This window comes from Mya arenaria, chromosome 6 (assembly GCF_026914265.1).
Source record: "Mya arenaria isolate MELC-2E11 chromosome 6, ASM2691426v1".
Classification (NCBI taxonomy): Eukaryota; Metazoa; Mollusca; class Bivalvia; order Myida; family Myidae; genus Mya; species Mya arenaria.
The window spans coordinates 14,829,044-14,853,147 of record NC_069127.1 but is presented as its reverse complement, the minus strand read 5'-3'; the positions used below and the strand labels follow the sequence as shown (position 1 = coordinate 14,853,147).

At 35.4% G+C, this 24,104-nt stretch overlaps 1 protein-coding gene across 10 annotated transcripts in view; it reads left to right on the top strand.

Moving 5' to 3' along the window:
- The window catches only part of LOC128236642 (E3 ubiquitin-protein ligase rnf213-alpha-like), a 104,771-nt gene that overhangs the window by 52,786 nt on the left and 27,881 nt on the right, over nucleotides 1-24,104 (top strand). For all 10 annotated transcript variants that reach the window (XM_052951642.1, XM_052951645.1, XM_052951646.1 and 7 more), the window contains 36 exons: nucleotides 1,174-1,420; nucleotides 1,759-1,905; nucleotides 2,344-2,452; nucleotides 3,709-3,874; nucleotides 4,193-4,361; nucleotides 4,661-4,785; nucleotides 5,093-5,290; nucleotides 5,499-5,621; nucleotides 5,867-5,987; nucleotides 6,310-6,551; nucleotides 6,748-6,853; nucleotides 8,080-8,190; nucleotides 8,318-8,410; nucleotides 8,525-8,719; nucleotides 9,140-9,300; nucleotides 9,579-9,801; nucleotides 9,978-10,148; nucleotides 10,521-10,583; nucleotides 10,767-10,876; nucleotides 11,079-11,204; nucleotides 11,340-11,502; nucleotides 11,813-11,892; nucleotides 12,212-12,353; nucleotides 13,485-13,678; nucleotides 13,880-14,068; nucleotides 14,286-14,400; nucleotides 15,233-15,418; nucleotides 16,830-16,969; nucleotides 17,119-17,326; nucleotides 17,793-17,938; nucleotides 18,264-18,444; nucleotides 18,734-18,869; nucleotides 20,259-20,409; nucleotides 20,700-20,865; nucleotides 22,432-22,594; nucleotides 23,157-23,386. In XM_052951642.1, the coding sequence (XP_052807602.1) occupies nucleotides 1,174-1,420; nucleotides 1,759-1,905; nucleotides 2,344-2,452; nucleotides 3,709-3,874; nucleotides 4,193-4,361; nucleotides 4,661-4,785; nucleotides 5,093-5,290; nucleotides 5,499-5,621; nucleotides 5,867-5,987; nucleotides 6,310-6,551; nucleotides 6,748-6,853; nucleotides 8,080-8,190; nucleotides 8,318-8,410; nucleotides 8,525-8,719; nucleotides 9,140-9,300; nucleotides 9,579-9,801; nucleotides 9,978-10,148; nucleotides 10,521-10,583; nucleotides 10,767-10,876; nucleotides 11,079-11,204; nucleotides 11,340-11,502; nucleotides 11,813-11,892; nucleotides 12,212-12,353; nucleotides 13,485-13,678; nucleotides 13,880-14,068; nucleotides 14,286-14,400; nucleotides 15,233-15,418; nucleotides 16,830-16,969; nucleotides 17,119-17,326; nucleotides 17,793-17,938; nucleotides 18,264-18,444; nucleotides 18,734-18,869; nucleotides 20,259-20,409; nucleotides 20,700-20,865; nucleotides 22,432-22,594; nucleotides 23,157-23,386 (5,596 nt within the window). The remainder of the gene's footprint in view (nucleotides 1-1,173; nucleotides 1,421-1,758; nucleotides 1,906-2,343; nucleotides 2,453-3,708; nucleotides 3,875-4,192; nucleotides 4,362-4,660; nucleotides 4,786-5,092; nucleotides 5,291-5,498; nucleotides 5,622-5,866; nucleotides 5,988-6,309; nucleotides 6,552-6,747; nucleotides 6,854-8,079; nucleotides 8,191-8,317; nucleotides 8,411-8,524; nucleotides 8,720-9,139; nucleotides 9,301-9,578; nucleotides 9,802-9,977; nucleotides 10,149-10,520; nucleotides 10,584-10,766; nucleotides 10,877-11,078; nucleotides 11,205-11,339; nucleotides 11,503-11,812; nucleotides 11,893-12,211; nucleotides 12,354-13,484; nucleotides 13,679-13,879; nucleotides 14,069-14,285; nucleotides 14,401-15,232; nucleotides 15,419-16,829; nucleotides 16,970-17,118; nucleotides 17,327-17,792; nucleotides 17,939-18,263; nucleotides 18,445-18,733; nucleotides 18,870-20,258; nucleotides 20,410-20,699; nucleotides 20,866-22,431; nucleotides 22,595-23,156; nucleotides 23,387-24,104) is intronic.

Genomic DNA, 24,104 nt, shown 5'->3' with positions numbered 1-24,104 from the left:
TAACCAGGTAGCGGTTACGAGTATATTCGTCCATCCCTTGACAGCTCTTGTTATAACCAAAAATAAAGAATTCGAAAAAAAAAATATGGTCATAATCATTTATTATTCCCCGCCGAAAGGCAAAGGGGATATAGTAATGGTAGAACTTGGAAAGTCGTTGATATATTGACTTCAAACGTCCTATACAGATAGATCGCATTGAGGAAAAGCTCACTGCACAAGCACCATAACTATGGACGCAGTATTTTTTTAGTTATTGCCCGTTGTTAATTGTTATACTTAATTTTGTCCGAAGCAAAACCATTAAGTCTTTGAAGTATTTACTTCAAACATCTTAAACAGATATATCTAACTGGGAAGAAGTGTAGTGAACGTATTCTATTGTAAATATTACCCTTCATAATTATTTATTGCCTCAAGACTCTTTGAGGTAATTACTTCAAACTCCTTATACATATAGATCTCATTGAGGAAATGTGCAATGCACAGGGACCATAACTCTGGTTACAGTATTTTTGTTATTGCCATTTTTTAATCTTAACACTTATTTGTTTTGTCCGGAGCATAAGTTGAATAGTCCTTGAGGTATTAAATTCAAAATTAATTCAGACATATCCTTTTCATAGAGGTGCAGTGCACATGAACTATAACTCCTGGTGTAGTTATTTTATTGTATGTTGTTAATTTTCTTACTTAGATATTGATTCCAAATTTCTTATACAAGGAGATCTCAATGAGAAAAAGTGCAATTCATAGAATCCATACCTCTGACGTATGAATATTTTGAGTTGATGCCCTTTGTAATGTTCATTCTTATTTTTGTCCGGGGCATAACTTCAGAAGTCTCTGAGGCAGACTTCAAACTTCCTATATAAACTTCAGGTATATCCCATTGAGGAAAAGGGCAGTACTAAGACAACATAACACTGTCTCCAGTTTCATTTTGTAATTACCCGTTGTTAATACTCATTTCTTGTTTAGAGCATAACTTGAAAAGCCATTGAGGAGAAGTGCCCTGCACTGTTACCATAGCTATGGCTGCAGTTTAAAATGAGTCATTGCGCTTTATAATTTTTCATTGATATCCTTTGTCGAAAGGCGAACTAAATACTGTTTTTAATTCGGCGGGGAATATGGCAGTCTGTGACTTCTCTGATTTAATCCCTGTTTTAGATCAACAGTGCGTGTTATAAAATCAACCAGAGCCGGGGTTGGTAAAACATTGTTTGTAAATCGGAAAGATGAGGAAGTGCAAGCTCAGATACATCGTAAAAACAAGTGGATTGACACACAAAAAGTGTCGATACCTCTGCAGGAAAAAGTGATCAACTTGCATAATTTCACGCAGACACTTCTGGAGCACACGCCAGACCCACGAAAGCAGTCCGCACGAATATTCCATCTTAATATGAACCATGAGGTATTAGCAGAGTGTTGTTGTATTAGTTGAACGTCGAAATAATTGACCAACGAGTATAAGTGGAACACAATGTAAAATAATGCAATCAATAAAAGTGCATTTTATTAAATGTATTATTGTTTGTTTGCACAAGATATTGATTATTTAAGGATTTAATAGAATATTGTGCTATTTGTAAAGAATCTCAGTACAAATTATCAATATGATAGAATGTCCCAGGTAATTATTTTTACTGCTTTGCAATATTAAACATAATGTATACCTTTCTTGAGGGCATACCTATACTTTTCATGTATATCCTAACGTTGGTGCATTGTACATGTTGTGGTAAATTGCAGGTCCAGGAAGGTGTGGACTACATGTTGTTCAACCTGCTGATTCTTAACTGTTTGGTCGACAAGTCGGGATACGTCTGGCGGAGATCCGTGCATGATTTGTATCTCATAGAAGCAATGCCGATTATGTTCCAAGCATCTGATGGAAATGTAAATGCAAAATATGTTCTAAATTTAGTATTTGACTATAAAATTAAAGATATGTAACGGACAGTTGAAATAAGCATTCGGCCACATGCCGTACATTGATAAAATGTTTTTTGAGGGCTAGCTCCAGTTTGGGATTTTATATAGCAGGGTTTGATTGCCTTTTTATGCCAAGCTGTCGTTTAAAAATTCGGGCTTGTTCCAAGGCGGTACCTAACAATTCTTGATAAACATACCAATTATATATATATATATATATATGCACTGTGCTGTTTGTAGAGTTTTGTGCTGTTCTATGTTATTGTTTGTGATTTTGTGTTCTATGTCTTAGGCGTTTGCCCATTGCCACTAAACCGGGTTTATGTTTAAACTTTTTGCTACTGAGCATGTTTCTGTAGCTTTTTGCATATATATTGTTCATTCATAAATCATTTTTTGCAGGATAAAGAAGCCCACTATGTACATCCGGTGTTCACATTATTTCCGGATTCGACCTGCCGCTCACCTGTTGAAAGCCTGCAAATATATTCTGACAGAAATGCTCTGCAAGGTATGTTTTTCTGAAATTCTATGTAGTAAAACTGATAAGCAATCGTATATTCTTTTTAAATGCAACCAGTTCTATTGATTTTAATACAATAATAAATTTCAGCGCTGTTGTCGGCTTGCTTTCCAATTAGAGGAGGTATTGAGTTTATATTTTAAGCTATTCCTAAGACAAACTTATAAAACAGATGAACGTTAACATCCACTAGCTGATGGAGTTAGTTCCTTATTACATTCCTTATTCAAATGTGTGTTTGCAAATAGGCATACACTGACTTCCTTGTAATGTGATGAGTAACGTGTTTCGTCTTTTCATACGAATTAAGTAACTTTATGAAATGTAACAATACACTTAAATGTCAAATAAGGAACTAGGAAAGTTTCTTATTCCTTATTCAACCTCGTCGCAATATCCCTACTTCCTTTATTTTTTTTCATCGGTTTTTTAAAGAAAAAAAACTTTTGATAAAACGTCAGAAGTTTTTTCCTTAAGCTGCACCATTTATTACATGCAATCAGAGACAGAAAAGGAATTCACGAAAGAGGAACATGGAACTTTATCCTTATTCCATATTTCAAATAAGGAACTGGTTTAAAGTTTTAAAATTATTATTTCTTCATGTATTGATCGATTGACTATTCAACACTTGTCTAAACAAAAAGTTTGTTAACATACTTCAGTTCCTTAATCCTTATTCGACTTATTGCTCTTTATAAAGTACTAAATCTCACTGAATATACAAGTTTTTGCTTGAACAAAAGTTGCATAGCCAAACGATCAATACGATCGAGCCAGTTCCTTTTATGATTAGGAATAAGGAATAAGTTTCAATTTCAATGTTTCTTTTTCCTAGGATTTGTTTTGTCTATGCTTGCATGTCATAAATGGGTGCAACTAATGGAAAATACTGATGTATATCAAAATACATTTTTGTCTTTAACGGATGCAAAACAATAAAGGAAACAGGTATACTAAGGCACATTGCGTGATAATTAAATACGGAATAAGAAACTAGTTCCCTATACCTTATTTGATGTTTTCGTGCATTGTCTTATTAAACAAAGTTCGTTAATTGGTATTAAAAGACGAAATACATTACAAAAAAGTGATTCTATGCATTTTTGCAATTACACATTTTGAATAAGGAATAAGGTTCTAGTTCCTTATTCTTTATAAGAAATAATGAATAAGGTATTAACTTATCATACAATTAGACTTGCAATTTGAATGAAAGCTATTGATTTTAAATCTAATTGCAGATTTTATGCCAACGGACCAGCTTTTCGATGAAAAGCAGTTCCGGAGTCCTGTATTCCAGCGAACGTTCCAGTACCTGTTGAGGCTAGATCAGCAGCTGACACTGGACTCTGTCAATCCACTTGAACCGGAAGGCGATCCCAAAACATGCCTGGTGGTTCTGCTCAGGTGTGTAATGCAGACTTGAAGCAAAAATATGATATGAGTAAATGCCAGATGGTAGAATATTTTTTATGCTTTTTATATTAGTTTGGTCTTTACCTACAATATATAGGCGAATCTTTATTGAACAAATTATGAATCATTTCTACATTTATTCAACTAAAATTGTTTCATATCACTTTATCAAGAGGTAACAATGCACAGTCGTTTGTTACAAAGCTTTGTATGGTCGCTGTAACATAATGCCGGTGTATAACATATTATCAATTGAAAATATTGGCTGCTTTGTTCAGTTTGAAAGATATTCATAACTGTACCACTCAGGCATTGTGGCGTACGGGACCCTTCCTGGTCAGAGTTAAACCACTTTGTCTGGTTCCTGAACACTCAGCTGGTTGACTTCGAACAGAACCAGTTTGTATCTGTGGCCGCGGCCGAGGACCTACCAGGGTTCGGAATATTTGTCTTGAGATTTCTGATTCAGATGTCTAGGGTAAGCTCAGATAAACGTATACATGTATAGCCGATTGTTGTTATTCAGTTGGATGTTTTTAATGTTTGCTTCTATTGGATTGCAGGTAAATTCAATGTTATCTTAAAAATATGTTGAAAATCCCATTTTTTGGAAAAAGGTGATACATTTATTATTTTCGTCAAATGATGTGCATAACTAGTTTTAACCAAATAATTTAATTGAACACTTTTCCTAACATTTAATATAAAACATTTTAAATATTGTATTGCTATTATCTTTGATTTTGGGACTATCAAAAATATAACATGACTGTGTAGGACTTTTCTACACGATCGTTGAGCATGAGTGAGGAATCCCCTGGGATGATTCAACAAGACGCCATTGACACCGAGGATGAAGATGAGCTAGAGCTTTACCAAATGCGTCGAACATGGGAATCTAGGTAACTAGATATGTTAGCGTTTAAAACGAAATAATAGCTTGTTGGATTGTCTATTTTTTTCTATTGTCATAGCCATGGAGTTACTATTACGTGTCACTATTGTGCAAAAAACATAAGCCATATTAAGGAAATGACATAACGTTAGCTTCAATGTTTTTTTTAGTTAGGCCTCTGGATCAACCAAGAAAAAAGTTTCCGTTTGTGGTGCTGTTGTTTTAGAACTTGATGTAATCATGGACGGCACATACATCTTAATATAAGAAAGATTTAAACATAAATAATCTTAACCACTCTCATTTCATTTCAGTCCTCATCCGTACTTGTTTTTCAATTCGGACCGTTTCACTTTTACGTTCCTGGGGTTCTATATCGACCGCAATACAGGCAACCTAGTTGACCAACAAACCGACGACATATTAGAACAAAAAATCATGAGCCAGCAACTGTACGACTCCTTGGTTCGCAACCGTGCACCAATCAGGGAGAATTTTGATGCATTGCCCAGGTAATTCAGATGTTTGTATGTCTAATGTGTTTAACAAATAAGGATTTTTTAAAACAAATACATTTGCAGTTTTCAAGACTTAAGGCTCTGGGTTCCTTGGTTAAACCAATTGTTTCTCTACAATAAATTATTTTATCATTTCAAAGGTAATTCTTCTGTGAGGATGTTCAGCTAATTTTTAGAAACTTTCTTGCATTTTCTTCAACAGAGATCAGAAAATCATGAAGCTGTGCAGCATTATGGGCGTAGAATTTCCGCATGACCCTGATTCCACGTACGAACTTACCACTGACAATGTGAAAAAAATCATGGCCATCTATATGAGATTCAGGTGGGATTTAAAAGTCTCTGTGTAAATCTTGGTTTATTAAGTAATCTTGCAAGTGTTTTATTTCATTGGATCTAATATACATCATTGCATTGTACTGCTAAGTAAAAACTATGCTAAATAACATGAATAACCTACCGTGTACATGTAGGGCATTCATATCGTCATGGAACTGAGAAATGGCTAATACAAACAAGTTGTGTCATTTTAACAATTCATGTACACTAAGATGACTCTATTCATTGCAGGTGTGACATCCCTGTAATAATCATGGGTGAGACAGGTTGTGGGAAAACACGCCTCATCAAGTTTATGTGTGCCCTACAGTCACCGCCTGGTGTCGATGTAAAGAACATGATTCTGATGAAGGTACATGTACACTAATGGAATATTAATTTGCATTAATGAAAACTACGGACACTTTCACAGTGATTTACCAACCTCAAGTGTTAATGCATTTCTGGTAACATGATTTGGTTGACCAACACCATCCATTGGCATTTTATTTCCATGAAAAGTCAATTGCATACACTGTGTAGCATTGTAACAGAACATTGTAACATTCAAATTTAAACAAAATAAATAATGTTTTTATTTTGTTTTAATTCATCTGTTACATATTTCCATGTTTAATTTTCTACTTTTTTAAATTATTGCTTGCTTGCTTATTTTAAATCGGTTTACAAATAAGGTACACGGAGGAACCACAACCGAAGATATCGAACGGAAAGTGAACGTGGCAGAAGTCGCTGCAAGGGTGAATATTGAAGAATATGGCCGCCATATGTACACAGTCTTGTTCTTTGACGAGGCTAACACAACGGAAGCTATTGGACTTATCAAGGAAATCATGTGTGACAAATCTATAGCTGGGAAGCGATTGGCGCTTTGTGAAAATCTAAAAATTGTAGCTGCCTGCAATCCTTACAGAAAGTAAAACATTTCAATTGTTTACTATTAAAATATTTATACAGAAATGATATTTGCTGGCGGTTCGAAATATTTGTACTGTAGAAACTACGTGATTTGGGTCGAAAATCATACAATCATAAAAACAGTGTATAAAACAAATGCTTAAAAAGGCTCTAACCTTATTTCCTACCAAGTCATTTGGGTCGTATGTTTGCAGACATTCCGATGAACTGATAAAAAAGTTGGAGCAAGCCGGCCTGGGATATCACGTTGATGCCGATGAGACGACTGACCGACTAGGGCGCGTACCGATGAGGAGACTGGTAAGCCATATTTTAGAATACATCCAGGGAAAATCATTATACATTCTCAGGTCATATCATTGTTGATTTTTTTACACACTTTACAACTTCATGAGAACTATATTTTATTCATGGCTTACAAAGTTATAAGAAATAGTAATTCTACGATATTTAATTTTGCTAATGTCCCTTTACATCGTGGATAAAACTGCTCAAAAGAGCAACAATTCCAAAATTAAAAATCCTCTTTAGCTAGCTTGTTATTCTTAAAAGAAAATCTTAGTTGAGGTATTGTCATAGCCCTGGTGTCACTGTTGTTACCGTTACCGATGTTATCCTTATTAAAAAAACAAAAACATATTCACACCGTGAATCTTAGGATTGTAAGTATCTCCAATGGCCGAGAGTGTAAAAAAGGTTCTTCCCGACCCGAGCGTAGGGTGTTTACGCGGAAACGAGGTTAACCGATTTTCCGCAAAACACCCTGCGCGAGGGTTGGGGTGAACCTATCTTACACGAGCAGCTATGGTAGATGCTTTTTCTCCCACTGCAGTTAAACAAACTTAAGTAAAAATGTATTTTTTTTGCTGGAAATCTTTTGTGCGTAGTGAAAATAAATGCGTATGGATATGCGATAATTCGTGGTTGTCATGGATATGCGCGCAGTGATACGGATTATGCTAATAGTGAAATCGGTCTTTAAATACGAAATTTTAATCGTAGTTCTTAGGAGAGTGAAGCATTATTTCTTGAAAGGTGCGTTAAGGTGATATTTGAAGCGAGAAATAATTAATTAGCATTCTTAATATTGCCACTAGACAAGGTTTCAATGATGCTACAGACGACAGTCTTCAAGGGAGGTAATTACAATGTGATGACCATTAAAAAGAAGTTCCATACGGGTACTTGTTTTATCTTTGCCCGTGGACAAGATAAGAATTTCTAGCATGGTTAGACTTTTGGATCTACTTATCTGAGGTGGAAGAAACATGTTTCCAATGACAATCCACGAATTTGTGTAGCTAAGCTCATCAATCTGTCTAAAATAACTGATGCAATAATTATGCCTCTGGTTTTAACTGAGAAAAAAGGATGAGTGTTGAAATTTACTTGTGGTGATTTTGTCAAATGTTTGCGTAAACACAATCATTGAAAAAGATCTGATGTTAAATGTTGTTGATATGAACCTAGATGTATCTTTTCTGCTGCTCACACAATATTTTCAATGCATTCCTTAAACATTTTAGGTGTATCGTGTGCAACCACTCCCACAAAGCTTACTGCCCCTGGTCTGGGACTTTGGACAACTCAACACACAGATCGAGGAACTTTACATCAGGCAGATGGTCCGGAGATACGTACGTAACCTCATGGATGAATTGTTTATAAACTTTCTAGTCGACTGAAAATTTATTTGTTTATTAAAAGTGGCATTGTTACAGATTGCATTACGTTTTTATTTTAAATACAACTTTACATCTACAGATATATGATGACAGACTCCCAGATATTCCAAACTTGATTGAAGTCGTCAGCCGCATTCTGACAGTGTCGCAAGTCTATATGAGGGCGCAAAGGGTAAAAACTTCATTGATTGTGATGTCAACGTGTCATTTCACACTTGTGTATCATCGTTGGCCTTGCAATATGAACCAGATACCAATGTTCAATTTGACCATCTCTCTTTTGTAGGATGAGTGCAGTTTTGTGTCACTGCGAGACGTAGAAAGAGTATTGACAGTGATGGCTTGGTTTTATGACCAGGGTGAGGACGGACGCTCGCTCTTTGAGAAAATGGACAGGAAGGTTATTGGGAGTGATGATCAACCACGTGATGACAGCGATGAAGAGGAGGAAACAGAAGATGAAGAGATATATTTGGATCAGGTACTTAAGGTTGCATTCAAAGTTGTGTTTGTTGTATTTAACATTGTATATATAGATCCGTTGTTTTTAATTGGCAAAAGAAGAATTTTTTATGTGATGTTTGTGGATATTATTTTAGCTCGAATATATAGACAGCTATAAGCTGATATGAATCACTGTCGCACCCGTTACTATGGCAGAAACCAGTAATATGTCCGTTGTTAGAGGCCAGAGAAAGTTCCCCAGGTGGTATTTAACCAATGTGCTCTGGGATTATAGGCGGACACATATACCACTAGACCACTTTCGCCGTATGAGATGTTGACAATGAAATGTTTTCTAAGGAGTTATGTTAATTTTTAACCTCTCATTGAGTATTGTATATGTATATATTTTGAACACATATGACTTTATCAACTAGGCTTGTAACATATATTTTAGGGACTTGATAATATCACGAGAGCTCTCGTCCTGGCCCTTGGTGTGTGTTACCATTCCTGCCTGAAGACGAGACAAGAGTACAGACAGGCTGTTGTGAGGCATTTCCGCCAGCCGTTCAACCTCCAAGGCGGAGAAGCTCAGATGTTGGAGGAAATTGAACGGTAATATCTAAATTGATTTAATTTTAGACCATATTTTAGTAATACAAACCTTTACAAATGAAGGAAAAAAATAATATTACATGTTTTTTGAAATAACACGCAGTGTTTGCTCGTAATTAATAACCAACGCTGTTAAATATTTGAGTGATTGCCATTTGCTTTGTTTAATTTATATATCGTCTGGTAATATACGAACGTGATACAGTGCTTCACTCAGCGGGGGATCATGACATTCTGTGACTGCTCTTTTTCTTGTGTATTGTGTGTTTTGCTTTCAGATGCCAGGACGTCCTTCTGGAGAATGTTTCTTTGGAGGAAAACATTGCACGAAATACTGCTCTGAAAGAGAACGTCTTCATGATGGTTGTTTGTATCGAGCTCAGAATACCTTTGTTTCTTGTTGGGAAACCTGGAAGTTCAAAGTCATTGGCAAAGACAATAGTATCAGATGCCATGCAAGGGAACAGCGCTAAACATGATTTGTTCAAATCGCTTAAGCAGGTGGTTTATCATTTGTAGTTAATATATGTTGTTTAACATTGTTTCAACTAAAATAGAGAATGGTCAGAAAAAGAAATACTCTCAGCAATGCTTCTTATTGATGAAATTTGTTTGCGTTGATTAACTGTAGAAAATTCAACTCAAATATGGTGAAATCATTTGACTTTCTATTGCAGGTTCAGATGGTATCGTTCCAATGTAGTCCGCTGTCGACCCCGGATGGCATTGTAGGAACTTTCAGACAGTGCGCGCAGTTCCAGAAGGATAAGGATCTGCAGACATTTGTGTCAGCTGTTGTTTTGGATGAAGTTGGGCTTGCTGAGGATAGCCCAAGAATGCCATTAAAGGTAAACTATGATTTTGGCATCTGCAGATATTTGTGTCAGCTGTTGTTTTTGATGAAGTTGGGCTTGCTGAGGATAGCCCAAGAATGCCATTAAAGGTAAACTATGATTTTGGCTTCTCAAAGAGAAAGCATTGTCGCAGGGGCAGCAGACTTGTGCCAAATCGACCGTTCTCAGAAACGAAAAACCATTCCATGTGTACTGTATATCAATGATTGCTGTTTGTGTCCTTTGAATAATCGAGGAACACATAACCGCTTGCTGTCCGTGTATGTGAGGGATGTAATAGGTTATATTACATCTTTGATAGCGAAAGAATATATCAACACACTAAAATAAAGAATGATATCCTGAATGTTGACGTTTTGTTTTTAGACGCTCCATCCACTTTTGGAAGATGGTTGCCAGGGCGATGAGGATCCAGAACCATTTTTGAAGGTTTGTTATAGTAATCAGTGACCGCCCTTTTCCCTCTTTTTGGTATAAAAATAGACACGTTGAATCTGTATTGGGTTACATAGTATCTACCGGGTTTAAAAGTGTATACATATTGTACAGTGTGTACTTACTATTTTTTCACTATAGTGACAAAATTCGGATGATGATTATTATAATCAATAGGTTGCCTTCATTGGTATATCTAACTGGGCATTAGATCCAGCGAAAATGAACCGGGGAATTCTCGTCCAGCGAGAGGTCCCAGACCTGGAGGAACTCCAGAACAGCGCTCGGTACTCGAATGCATAATTAATAAGGCATAATAATGTTTTTAATGTTTGGTTTATAGTCACTCATTTTTTATTTTCTAATTTATGAATTATCATTATAGTGTTCAGAAAATCATGACATGTTACATGACCGTGTTGTTAGATTTATATAAATTCAAGTACCATATTCATATTTCCCTTTAAAACATTGTTTTTGTTACTGCAGTGGAATCTGTGGAAGTTCTGAAGACCTAGGAAATTTGATAGAACCTTTATCAAAATCCTACCTGGATGTGTTTGCACAGGCGACAGAGAAAATGAGAGAGTTCTTCGGGTTAAGGGACTTTTATAGGTAAAGTCTTTAATGCTAAATACAAATTAATTTTGCTGTTAAAATGAAAGCCTTGGTACTGATTAACACAACTCAAGGGTGAATGCTTTAAAATAATTTGTTTCAAGATGTAAGCATTTTTTATAATTATTTCAGCTTGGTTAAAATGGTATACAACTTCGTTGAGAAATCTCATAAGCCACCAACTTGGTATGAAATGCTTCATGCTATACTGCGAAATTTTGGTGGATTGGATCAAGTTAACCCAGAGGAAATCTTCAAAAAGCATTTAGCACGTGTGATTTCATGCAATACAGAGGTAAACTTTTAGAAAAGGTATTGGTATTGGTATTATCAAAGGCGTACATTTTTTTTATCTTTTAGCCGGTAAACACCATTCAAGGTAATCCAAATACAAATAAAAAACGTCATGCTTCTAATGAAAGTATGCATTTATTTTGTAGAGCCTATAACGTCCGGTGAAAATAGTTATTGTATTATACCCCCTGGACAACTAAGAAAAAAGTTGAGCATTGGCTTCTGTTGCAATTACTTGTTTTTGATTATAATCGTTTAATTATTTGTAACTAGCATCATTCTAAAGATTTTATATGTTAATATCTCTACAGATACGCAGATTAGGAGACCCCGACTGTTCACCTGCTGGTCTTATACAAGCTTGCCTCTTTGACACGCACAAAACAGGAAGGTATTTTATTTCATTCGTTTTTTCACTGCTTTTTTTCAAAGAAAGAAGTCGAGGATTTTCCATAGTCTTGGCCATAATATATTTCAACGAACCTTGGTTAGCCATGTTGCCAGAGACAATATGCACATGTCTGATGAATTTTATAGGAAACTGTAATTTTGCAGTTATAAAGCGTGCATGGGTAAGAAACAGTGTCCAGTAAGCTCAGACTAGGTACGTTCATGCTTATTTTCAGGCAGTTGTGGGTTCAAGCAAAACACCAGGTACCCTTTCATTCTAGCTTTTCTTTAATCGATTGAAATTTGTATTAACCTTTTAGTGAAAGTCGATACATGCTTCTGCTGACGGAAAACTTTGGAGCGGTGTCTAGCATCCAGCAGCTCCTTCAAACCAAAGGCAATGAAATACGACCAATCACAATCTTTGGGAGCAGTTTCAGGAGTGATCAAGAATATACACAGGTATTGACATGAATTTATTAATGATTTAAAAGTGTTTTAACCAGGTCTTAAACGAACAAATGGGTATTAGAACGGGAATGTCACGGGGTCTAAGAGTTTGTCAAACTGGTGGTCTCAACTCACTAGCTTACGCTAGGAGTATTGTATAGTGATAACAAATGTAATTGTGTATAGCTTGGCTGGTGACGTTTCTTGGGATTAAAGGTTGGGTCATGGTCAAGGTCAATGTTATTTAAACTAGAAAAACAATCTAAGCAGTTAATTCAAACATTAAATAATGTATTTGTATGCACTATTTTCTTTAGTTGCAGGTTTGATATATTAAAAAAGACCATTGTAATTTCTTGTAAAATTTGAAAAAATACAATAATTAGAGGTTAAGATAGTCATTGTAAAGTTATTCAACCTCTTACCTTTGGAGCTTTTGTCTAATCCTCACCACATTTGGACAAGTTGTGTTTGTGTGTAAATAAGCCTTGTCGCTCCAGTCACTTTAGAGCGATTTCCCTTGACATTCGTCAATAACACGAGCTTTGTCGACCGCGTTACTACTCAAATAGTTTATGTATAATCGTCACCAAACAATATGTATATTGGCAGAATTTATTGGTCTTAATTTTCTTTAACAACAAATATAGCACAAAAACATCTCCATCTCATGTGTAACATATACCAATATCATTTCTGGAGTATATCTATATAGTAGATACTTTTAAAATTATATTTATTGAATTCTAATGAAATACATTTCAATGGTGATTTTAAAGGTATGTTATGCATGAAACTGAAATGAAACTATACCATAAAAAAGAATATCTTGGCGTGATAGAACCAGCTATGGCGCACCAATTGATTCAGAGTTATGACCTTTGAATCCTAAAATATCAAAATCTTTATTTTTTGATCTTCATCAAACTTAAACAAAATGTGTATGGGCAGAATATCTTGGCCAAGTAAAAAAAGCAATGTCAGGCATACACCAGTCACTTGAGTAACAAATAACACAGTTTTTAAACGAGCAATCATAGCAATCATAATTTTAACGGGCGTATATTGGGACAGTTTGCTGCTCTTTTACATTCCACTAGCTTCATAATATTTATAATTTTTGTATTGATAAATGTCTTAAAGGTATGCAGAAACATCAACAAGATCAAGGTCTGCATGGAAACGGGGAACACCGTTGTCCTTCTCAACCTAGAAAACCTGTATGAGAGTCTATATGATGCCCTTAACCAGTACTACGTATACTTCGGCGGTGAGAGATACGTCGACCTTGGACTCGGGACACACAGAGTGAAGTGTCCTGTTCATAGAAACTTCAGGTATCATTATTTTTTGTTGATCAATATTTGGATCGGTCATATCAGTGAGCATGTGTTTGTTGTTTCGCATACAATAATAAAACAGATCATAATTAATGAACAGATAGAGTTTAAGAAAGGTATTGTATATTACTCTTGCTATTAAATGGTAGTGGATAAAAAGACCTAAAGGCCATGAGTTGAATATCACTTGGTTTTCAGGCTGATCGTAGTTGCTGAAAAACAGACAGTGTATAAAAAATTCCCGATTCCGTTAATAAACCGCTTGGAAAAGCATTTCCTTACTGTCAAAACCACTTTGAATGACAGACAGCAACGGCTTGTGTCGGAGCTAGAAAAGTGGGCCAGCGACTTCGCCAGTCAAACAGATGGCACTTGTTACACAGCGAGGTAGTCTCCTTTTTTGTTGATTTTATCGTGGTATTGAATTGCATTAGATTTAAGGTTGAAATAGATTATTAAGTTACGCAAAGTTTTAAAAGCGGAGTACTCATCATGCTTTTTTGCAGGATCTTGCTTCAGCGAAGTATATTAAAAATAACTTACATGTACCGTGTTGTTTAATTGGCATGTACATGCAGTTGCAAATATTGTGATTTTTTTCCAGAAATATCAAGAAAGAGCTGAAAATAGAAGATATCTTCATTGGTTACCATAGGGACTCATGCTCAGCAATTATACTTGATGTTTCACAGACTTATCAAAATGCAGAGGATATTGAGGTAAGCAATAGAGTGGTTAAATAAAAGTTTTGCAGTTTAATCAGTTGTAAAAGTCAGTTATATCACAGCAGTAAGATAGCATACACAACACTATGCGAGTAGTTTTTGGACTATATATGATTGTTTTTCGAGCTATACTCCTGAATTTAAGCTATATGAATATTTTTTTATGAAAAACAGCTCATCGTCTGTTCAAATAATTCAAAAGTATTTGGAGTTAAATGAGATTGCCTTGTTTGCTTTGGTTCCGAACATTGTATACAAAACTGGTCAAATCCTTGCTTGACAGCCGTAGTTCTCGGACGCCACTAGAACCGGGAATATTGTCCTTAGCGTTTTCTAAACTTGACGGGGGTACAAGTTGAAAATTTAAACTAGAAAGTTTTGAAGCATTAAATTGCTATGAAAGTGCATGGCATTACACTTGTGAAATAGATTGTTTGTATAAGTATTAATATCAGGGGGAGTAACATTCGCTTATGCTCAAAATGTCGTAATGTAAGATTGATTTTCCTTGAATAAAAAATAATCAGTATTTTACGGTACTTTTCAACGCATGTGATCTATCCTTGATATAGAATTTTGTTAATAGTGATCAACTTTCGATATTATCTTATAAATAGTTCTTGCTTGTTGGTTTGTGTAAGTACCAAGGTAAATCTTTCAAGAACCTGATTGATATTAACCAGGCATTTGCTATATCACTTCCAAAATGAGGTTAAAATTGCGACTGTCGGTACGAGAACTAACTACCTACTGGTATATACTATACCCTAAATGTATATAATATTGTCAGTTAACTATTTGTTAACTGCCGTGTCCATTGTTACAGCTTTTAGAAGCCGGCAAGTTGCTGTTACTATGGTGTGCCACGCCTGAGAGTGTTGAGCGGAGTAACAAATTAGATGAAAGTCAGCGACGGAGGTTTCAGAAATACTATTACGAACGACAAGCACATGTTAGCCTTGTTTCGTACCTGAAGTTGAAGAAGGAGAAATGCAGACGGATTTTTGCACAGGTATGTTTAACGGTTAAAAGTAATTTGGTTAAAAGTAATTTGGAAAACTTGCATTTTTATTATTCCCAAAGGGATAACATACAGTAGTTGCTTTGTCCGCATGTCTTTCCGACCGTCAGTATCGCGAGAACAACTAAACAAACTTCTGATGTGATTTCAATAAAACTTGAAACATAGACAGAGGACAATAAGCACAGGAGCAGCATGCAAGAACCATCTAGCTTAAATAATTATACCCCCTTTCACTTTTACAGTATGCATTAATAATAAAGCTGTTTATCTTTCGATAAGTACTTAAGGAATTTAAATGAAACTTTAAACGTAAATAGATAGTCAATAAGTGGAAGTGTAAAGCACAAGACTTTTAGTCCTTCCGTCCATTATTACAGAATTAGATCCCATTTGCCATATTTGTTTATACTTAAGTTTAAATTCGGAAAACATTGCTCCAAAGGTCTTAGAGTATTGACTTCAAACCCCATATACAGATGAATTTTATTCAGTACAAGTGCAGTCCAAAGAAACCATAACTCTGCCATTGGTATTATTTGGAGTTATTGTCCTTCGTTTGTCAGTATAATTTATATAATACTATTTGTCCGTTGCACAACTCCTATTTCTTGATAAATATTTTTTTCTGGAGCTTAACTCTAAAGTCTTTGATGTAGGGACTTAAAACCTCATAAACATATATATTTATGAGAATTGCAGTGCACATAAGCCATTTCTCTGTTTCAGCACAAGAACCATGACTGTGTTTGAGTACTTACACAAAAACTGTACTTTGTTTACATTTATATTTTTGTTTTGTCTGGAGCATATTCTCATCATTTCCCCATACTTTTGTATCAAATACTGCCTGTCCAATTTGCACTTCTCTTCCAAATTGTTTGTGTTTGATCTTTAATTACATAAATGATGTGAATGTCACAATCGACAGTCTTACTAAAACTTTGTCAACACAATAATTTGTTAATTGTTTGACCGACGACCGTGACATTCAGTGATAGGTTGCCCTGAACCAAAAGATTACCATATAGATGTTAAGGTCAGTAAGTCATAGAGCACAATTAGCTCGAACGATAGCTTGACGACGGATTAACATCGGATCATGAAACTTCAGTTAATACCAACACATTTTTATATTAAGAACCAATATGCATCCATATATTTCTGACAAAGCGGCCAAAAGTGGGTGTTATGTTTAGCAATCATTGCTTGCTATATCAAACTTTATAAACTTATTACTATTTGACATTATGCTGATGATTAGCAAGGCCAAAAACTTTCTGGACATAATTGTGAGGTTACACTCGAAATGTATGACTGTTGGCATTAGCTCGCGTTTCCCTAGTTAAAATAGTTTGGTGTTTATTTGTTGTTGATTATAAATGATATTCTCCTTTCACAGGTGACAACTCACAGCAAGCTACTGGCCTCAATTCATAAAAAAGTTATCAGCTTGGAAATTGGCATAGATGTTGACAGAATATTCCTCCTGGAAACATTATCATCCTTTGACACAGAGCAACAATTTACAAACAGAGTTCAGTTAGTACACGCATTTTATAGATATACATTTTGTAAAGCCCACTTCGATTTGTATTTGAAATGTATGTGCACCAATAATTGTATATTTCATTAATGATAATTAAATTAGATATTACTTATATCTAAAGAATGAAATCATGATATTTTAGGCAGCACTTGGAAAGAGCTGGAACAGACGAGAGTTTGATGTTGATACAATGTGATTCCGGTGATGTTAATGCAAACCTGATAGCTTGTGCCCGATACATTGTAATGGATGAATACGAAAAGGCACGGAAAAAGTTACGAGCTCCAGTACACGCAGTCTTCATTGTACAATTACCCCGAAAAGCAGGTGGATGCTTTACAGGATTTCAGGTACTGTATCTTATAAATAAGCGTTAGGGTTATTGTTTTCAAACCTTTTTCTCTTGGATGTTGGATGAAAGCTGTTGAAAAAATAGGTTGGATGGACAGGTTACAATAGGTTTATTTGAACTCGCAAATTGAAGGAGCACAATATGGTTAAGGCAATTGATTTAAATGATTGGAACAAAATGTATTTGATTTGGATACAGGTAAAGGAAAATAGTCTTTATAAATGAGATTTTTCAAAAGCTAAAGGGCCATCAATTCCCCAGTAAAAAAACAAATTAAAAATATCGCTAATTATTTTTTATCGTACACAAATAACCCCAGCGTTTTTTTTTTCACCCAATGCATTCAAATCATGTGACTCTTGATTTTTTTTAAACATTTTTAATGTAAAATATCTAAAAGCAAAATCAAATACATCACTTACAGTTGTTTGCATATTAATTATTTGTTTAAATCTAAATTGCAGTGCGGCCGGTGGCATTCAGCCCACATAGATGATTTATGTCCGGAGAGTACCCAGATGCCGGATATTCAATACCTGCAGGGTAAAACTGTCAGTAGTATTTTCCACAACGTGGGCGAGAAACAAAGTCACCATGACGAAATAGAGGGGTATGTGTATTACAATACGATTTGTATAGCTATGCAGCTGATTAAATTATTCCGAACACGAATTGATACTTATCTTTCTCATGATGTAAATGTAAGATATTTGCAATATTTAATTTAATTTAAGTTTTCATTACCAGTTCAGTATGTACTTTCACATGTTTTACAGCATGTACATGTCATTATATACCCATTAATACTCACAAAAGACAGCAGGTTCCACAACAGATGTGCCACCACCCCTTTCGTTTCTAATTTGGCGCCTATGAGGAGTTTTTTTAAACGCTCATTTTAATAAAGAAAGTCATTTGATTTGTTTACTTCATAGGGAACAAGGAGAAGAAATGGACCGGACTGATAACAGAACAAGTGGCACTCAAATGCCTGGCAAAGAAAGAGGGATTGGTGAGGGGGGAAATATGGATGTGGATGAAATGGACATTGACGTTGAGTTTAACATACAAATGCTGGAAGTCGACAGAGAACAGAAAAAACAAGACGTTATAAAGGTTATTACTCTACTTGTCATTGAGTAATTTTAAAGAATTGTTTATGTTTGTTGTCATTGCTGTTGCTATTGCTTTGGCACACTGCTGGATTTGGTTGTAGCAGTCAAAAAGATGATTTTTAACTTGGTACACATATCGACATGATAGTGCATATATGTAAAGCACGTCTGATCTTTCTGGCTTAAAGAGTTGTTGAGTTATACCCCTTGATATATGGAGAAGGGGACACACATTTGCATTGTCTTCCGGTGCTCTTATATCAATTTTAATTTTCATTTTCATTCTGCAGCTTCATGGGCTGATCATGCAGTGTGTTCAGTCGGCCCTGGCGATGGTCAAAGACAAGAAAGGCTACACACAAAGAGAAACACGGAGAGTTGATATCGTAATGAAATGTTTAAGAAATGCCAAGAACTTGGAACAGGGTACCATATATTCCATTTGTTACTTTATTATTATTTATAAGCAAACATAGTAACTATATATATGTTTACTAATATGTAATTTTTTATGAGGTTGTCGTTGGGCGGGCGGGCGGGCGTCAAACATTGGTTTCTGTTTAATAACTTTAGTTAGCATTGATAGATATTGGGGTTGGGCTAAGGTCAAGGTCGCCTGTTACTAAAAATAGAAAAATGGTTTCTGCCCAATAACATAAGTTAGCATTGATAGATATTGATGAAACCTGGTGTGTAGGTAGCTTATGTGAAGAGCTAATTGGAATTGCTTTTGAGTGGGGAGGGGCTAAGGCCACGGTCACTATTACTAAAAATAGAAAAATGGTTTCCGCCCAATAACTTGAGTTAGGATTGACAGATATTGATGAAACTTGGTATGTAGGTAGCATGTGAAGAGCTAGCTTGGAATTGCTTTTGAGTGGGGAGGGGCTACGGTCAATGTCACTGTTACTTGAAATAGAAAAATGTTTTTTGCCAAATAACTTTTGATAGCATTGATAGATATTGATTAAACTTGGTGTGTGGGTAGCTTATGTAAAGAGCTAGCTTGGGATTGCTTTTGAGGGGGGTAGGACTAAGGTCAAGGTCACTGTTACTAAAAATTTAAAAATGGTGTCCGCCCAATAACTTTTGTTAGCATTGATAGATATTGATAAAACTTGGTGTGTAGGTAGCTTATGTACAGAGCTAGCTTGGGATTGCGTTTGAGGGGGGTGGAGCTAAGGTAAGGTCACTGGTACTAAAAATAGAAAAATGGTTTCTGCCCAATAACTTTAGTTAGGATTGATAGATATTGACGAAAATTTGTGTGTAGGTACTAGTAGCTTATGTGAAGAGCAATCTTGGAATTTCTTTTGAGGGGGGTGGGTCAAGGTCATTGTTGCTAAAAATAGAAAAATGGTTTCTGCCCAATAGCTTAAGTTAGCATTGATAGATATTGATTAAACTAAGAGCGAAGGTAGCTTATGTGAAGAGCTAGCTTGGGAGGTGGGGTCAAGGTCACTGTTCCTAAAAATAGAAAAATATATTTCTGCCCAACAACTTAGTTAGAATTGATGGATAGTGATGAATCTTAATGTGAATATAGCTTATATGAAGCTGCAGATTGAACTTGCTCATACAACAAATTAATTGGCTATAATTTCTGATTGCCCATAACAAAAACCTGGGTTCGTTGCATTGCGGCGCTTCTAGTTGAAAATTGTAATGGAGCAAGAACCTTATTTGTTATTACAATTAACATTACTTAGAATTGGTGCTGTTTTATTTACTTTCTTCTAAACTATTTGTTAACATGCACACAAATCAGAAATACACACACAATTTAATTGAAGCAGAATTTATTTTTAATTGCAGGGGTGGACACTTTCTTAACAGGGTTGCAAAGACTGATTGGCCAGTTGTTGAAGGAGAAAGAGGAGAAAAAGGGAGGAAAGTACATTGCTCAGTTGTGGATGACACGTGAGGCCGCAGCACCCGAAAACATCAACAAGGCTGGCACATTTAGGTATGGTGAGATTTATTTATGCCTTTGACTTTGGTGTATATATAATGGTGTTTTTGTGTGTGAAACATTACCTACTAACCGGCAGATTATTATATCAACGTGTTACAGTAATAATTGTCGCCAAAGAATATCATCGTGTCTTGTCTATTCAGAACATATGTATAGGTTTTGGAATCAAGTTTAATTATGAGTCAAGTAAACACCTGCCCTTGCAAAAGAATTCTGAACTGTGCATGAATTGTCAATGATGATATTTAACTGGTCTCATGTCATAAGTTTAAATGTTTCAGGAGGTCATGTCATCAGACGATTATCTCTAAAGTGTCCCCAATCTTGGCTGGTATTATTGCGTACCTGGATACTAACAGGAATCTTGATCTCATACACAGTGATGTATGGTGGAAACGGACTTTGTGGACGTCGGTCCTCAATACAGAAGGAGCAATTAAAATACAGGTACATTTAACGCATTTGTCTTCTTGCTCGCTATTAACTTTCTGACTGAAATGTATGTTCACCTGACCTATCATATATATAATTAATTCAAAGTAAACCACTTTTCTTTATACATACCATATTTGCGGAAGGCTTCCAAGGGGATTCTTAAACTAGAAGGATTGACCTCGCATCAGGCTAGGTTCATCTATCAATATTTATCGCTTCTACGGGAGCACCATTTATGATTTTTCTTTATCCATAACCATTCAAATGACACGCCCTGGCGAAGAATGTGCGTAAAATATGTACGTATTTTTAACCTTTGTAAAACCAAGGTTATTAGACTGTGGATGTTCGACCGGACGGCGTCAAGGATGTGTTTGGGCTGTTTTTCATGCATGGGGGATTTTTAAAATAACTTTGCACAAATATTCTCAATAACAAGATGTTATGGCTCGTACAATACTTGGATCTGTATTTATTAACTGTCAAGCTTACGCTTAAAGGCCATTGGTCGAAATGCTTTGTACTTCGTACTTTGGCTGTAACAAGCCATGCACGAAGAGATTAATTGAAATAACTAGACACAAATGTTTTCAGTGAGTGGACGGTGTGTCATGTACAACACAAGGTCTGTACATCAAATGTCAAGGTCACCCTGAAAGGTCATTGGTCAAATTGCCTTGTAGTTTGACTTGTCCAGGCTTTGTCCTCGTCATGCATTTGGCGATTTTAGAATAAAGCCAAATATTTCACATGACTAGACAATGTGTCCCGCGCAAGACCCATGTCTGTATGGGCCAAAGATGCTATAAAGGGCCACTGGTCAAATCGGTTTGTATTTTGACTTATCTGGACTGTATCTACGCCTTGCATAAAATTATTTTGAACTAATTTGGCACAAATGTTCACCATTACTTAACAATGTGTCATGGAAGAGCAATTTTCTGTTTGTCAAAAGAAAGGGTCACACTTCAAGACCATTGGTTAAAATACTTGTATTGTTATCCTCCGATGGGACCGGGGGTGGATAAACATTCCGAGGGGCGGGGGAATCCCACAGGGGGATATGGCATGCATGATTCCGCCACTAGTATAAATTGTGTTTGTGTTCTACATAAAACACCAATATTGTATCAGTGAATTATGGTGCAGTGGATGTGGTCCCTGACTGCAGACTTAGAGATCAAATTATGCCGCCTGCGCAATATTTTGCTATTTTTCATTTTCATCTGCTTTTTCATTACATTTTGAGGATTGATCTTATATTGCATGAATACAAATGGTTCTTAATGGGCCTCAAAATTTGTTCTTTCTGATTTTCATTTGATTTAAAACAAAAAAAGCTTATTTCGCTGATCAGCTTTCGTTTTGCCTGAACAATTTACTTTTATTTACTCCGTAGTGTATTATTCTTAGGTAACACACCTCTTATAGTAATTTAAGTCTTGCAAAAATAAAATGTTAATGCCTTTAAAAATAAATAAAATGTTTTAAGGGCAAGCAACCAGTAAAGAAACAGAAGGTTTGTGTTTAACGTCTGAACCTTAATGTATGTATGTATGTGTATTTCTGTTCGCACAGTACTCAGATCTCCAATCTCCAAAGAGACGCAGTGACCTTGGTGAGATGCTTGTCATGACGACTGGCTTTCAAGGTCACATGTTCTCCGCCTGTCTGCCCTTCTCCTGGATGATGAAAGAGATGATTGCGGACATACTGCATGACATTTTACCGTCTGATGAAGGTTTGTCTTAAGAAAAAATAAGAACAATATTTGAATTTTTAATTTGAAATATCTTGTTAATACGTGAAAGTGACCTTTAAAAAGTGTTTGCAAAAGTTGATTGATGTTATTTTTTATGAAGTTTGTCCTGTTCATATTTATAAGCTTGTCCGTTTTTTTTTTAATTGAAATTGACCAGGGTATGTGATCGCGTTGGTTCCATTGGCGTCGTCGTAGACTATCGGTGTGATAGTGCAAAAACCTTAACCTGACTATGTATAGATATTCGGATGAAATTGATAAATATTGTCAGTGACAATAAACACACAAATAACAAACAAAACAAACAAATCCTTAACTCTGGCTTTGATAATTATAAAGTTATGCCCGTTGTTCCTCTTGAAAAAACAACAACAACAGACAAAAGATGGCATTCACTTAACATCGTTATCGTTAATTGATTGTGATAAGGCTTTTTGACGAAAAATTATAGAATGACGTAATTGTTAAGCAACTGGGAATGTCAAATGTAACTCAGATGTAAGGAATGTCCAAATTATATATCTTCTCAAAACAATAACAGAATATGAGGATGAACAAAGCAGAGAAGTGGATGAGCAAAGTAGAAAAGTAGCGTCATGTGCAAAGATCGTTTCTGCTAGTCAAATGGGGAAGATACTGAATCAACTGGTAAATGGAATCCAGGGAAAACGTGTAGAACAAAAGCATGCCTTCGTTTTTGAATTCGTACATGAATACATACAGGACTTTGTGCAAATGATGTATTATCCTGGACGTGAAGATGAATTAAAAGTAAGAATTGGTAGCTAATACAAGATAATCTGTTGACTAGTTATCCCTGAAGTAAATAAATGTTCTAGTTCATTGAACAGATTAAAGTAACGCTGTCTTTAAAAGTATTTATATCGATGCAATACTTATGTGCAAGACTGAGTTTTGAGTCATTGACTATTGAAATGATGTGTATATTTTGGTTTGCGTGGGGTATGCTGTAGACAAATATCATTTCTATTTTTTGCCATCAGATGGTATAAAACGTGAAAAAGTCATTCTTAATGAATTGTAAACTGTTTCGCAGATAAAAAACGTGTATTTATAATAATTTATCTAAACAGTATCAAAAACATGTGGCCCGATTAACACTTTAACATACACAAAAAACATTGTTAAGTATCCATGCATGATTCATCTCGACTCACTAGTTACATTAAGCGTTCCTTGTTATAACAACCAAAAGACACAATAAACAGCATTTTTTTGTATCAAATAACTGCAGTTTGGTATTCTTTTATTTCGGCATATTGTTGATATTTCGACAAATAATGTGACATACGTGTACGTCATTTTTTAATATTATATTACACAATAGCCATGCGCCTGAAGTGAAAAGTAGGCATTCAACAGTGTTTCCATAAAAAAAAGCTAAAATTAAAAATATTAAACGATTTTTGGGTTTATGGATGGAGAGATAAAAAACAACATTACATTACATTACATAACATTACATGAG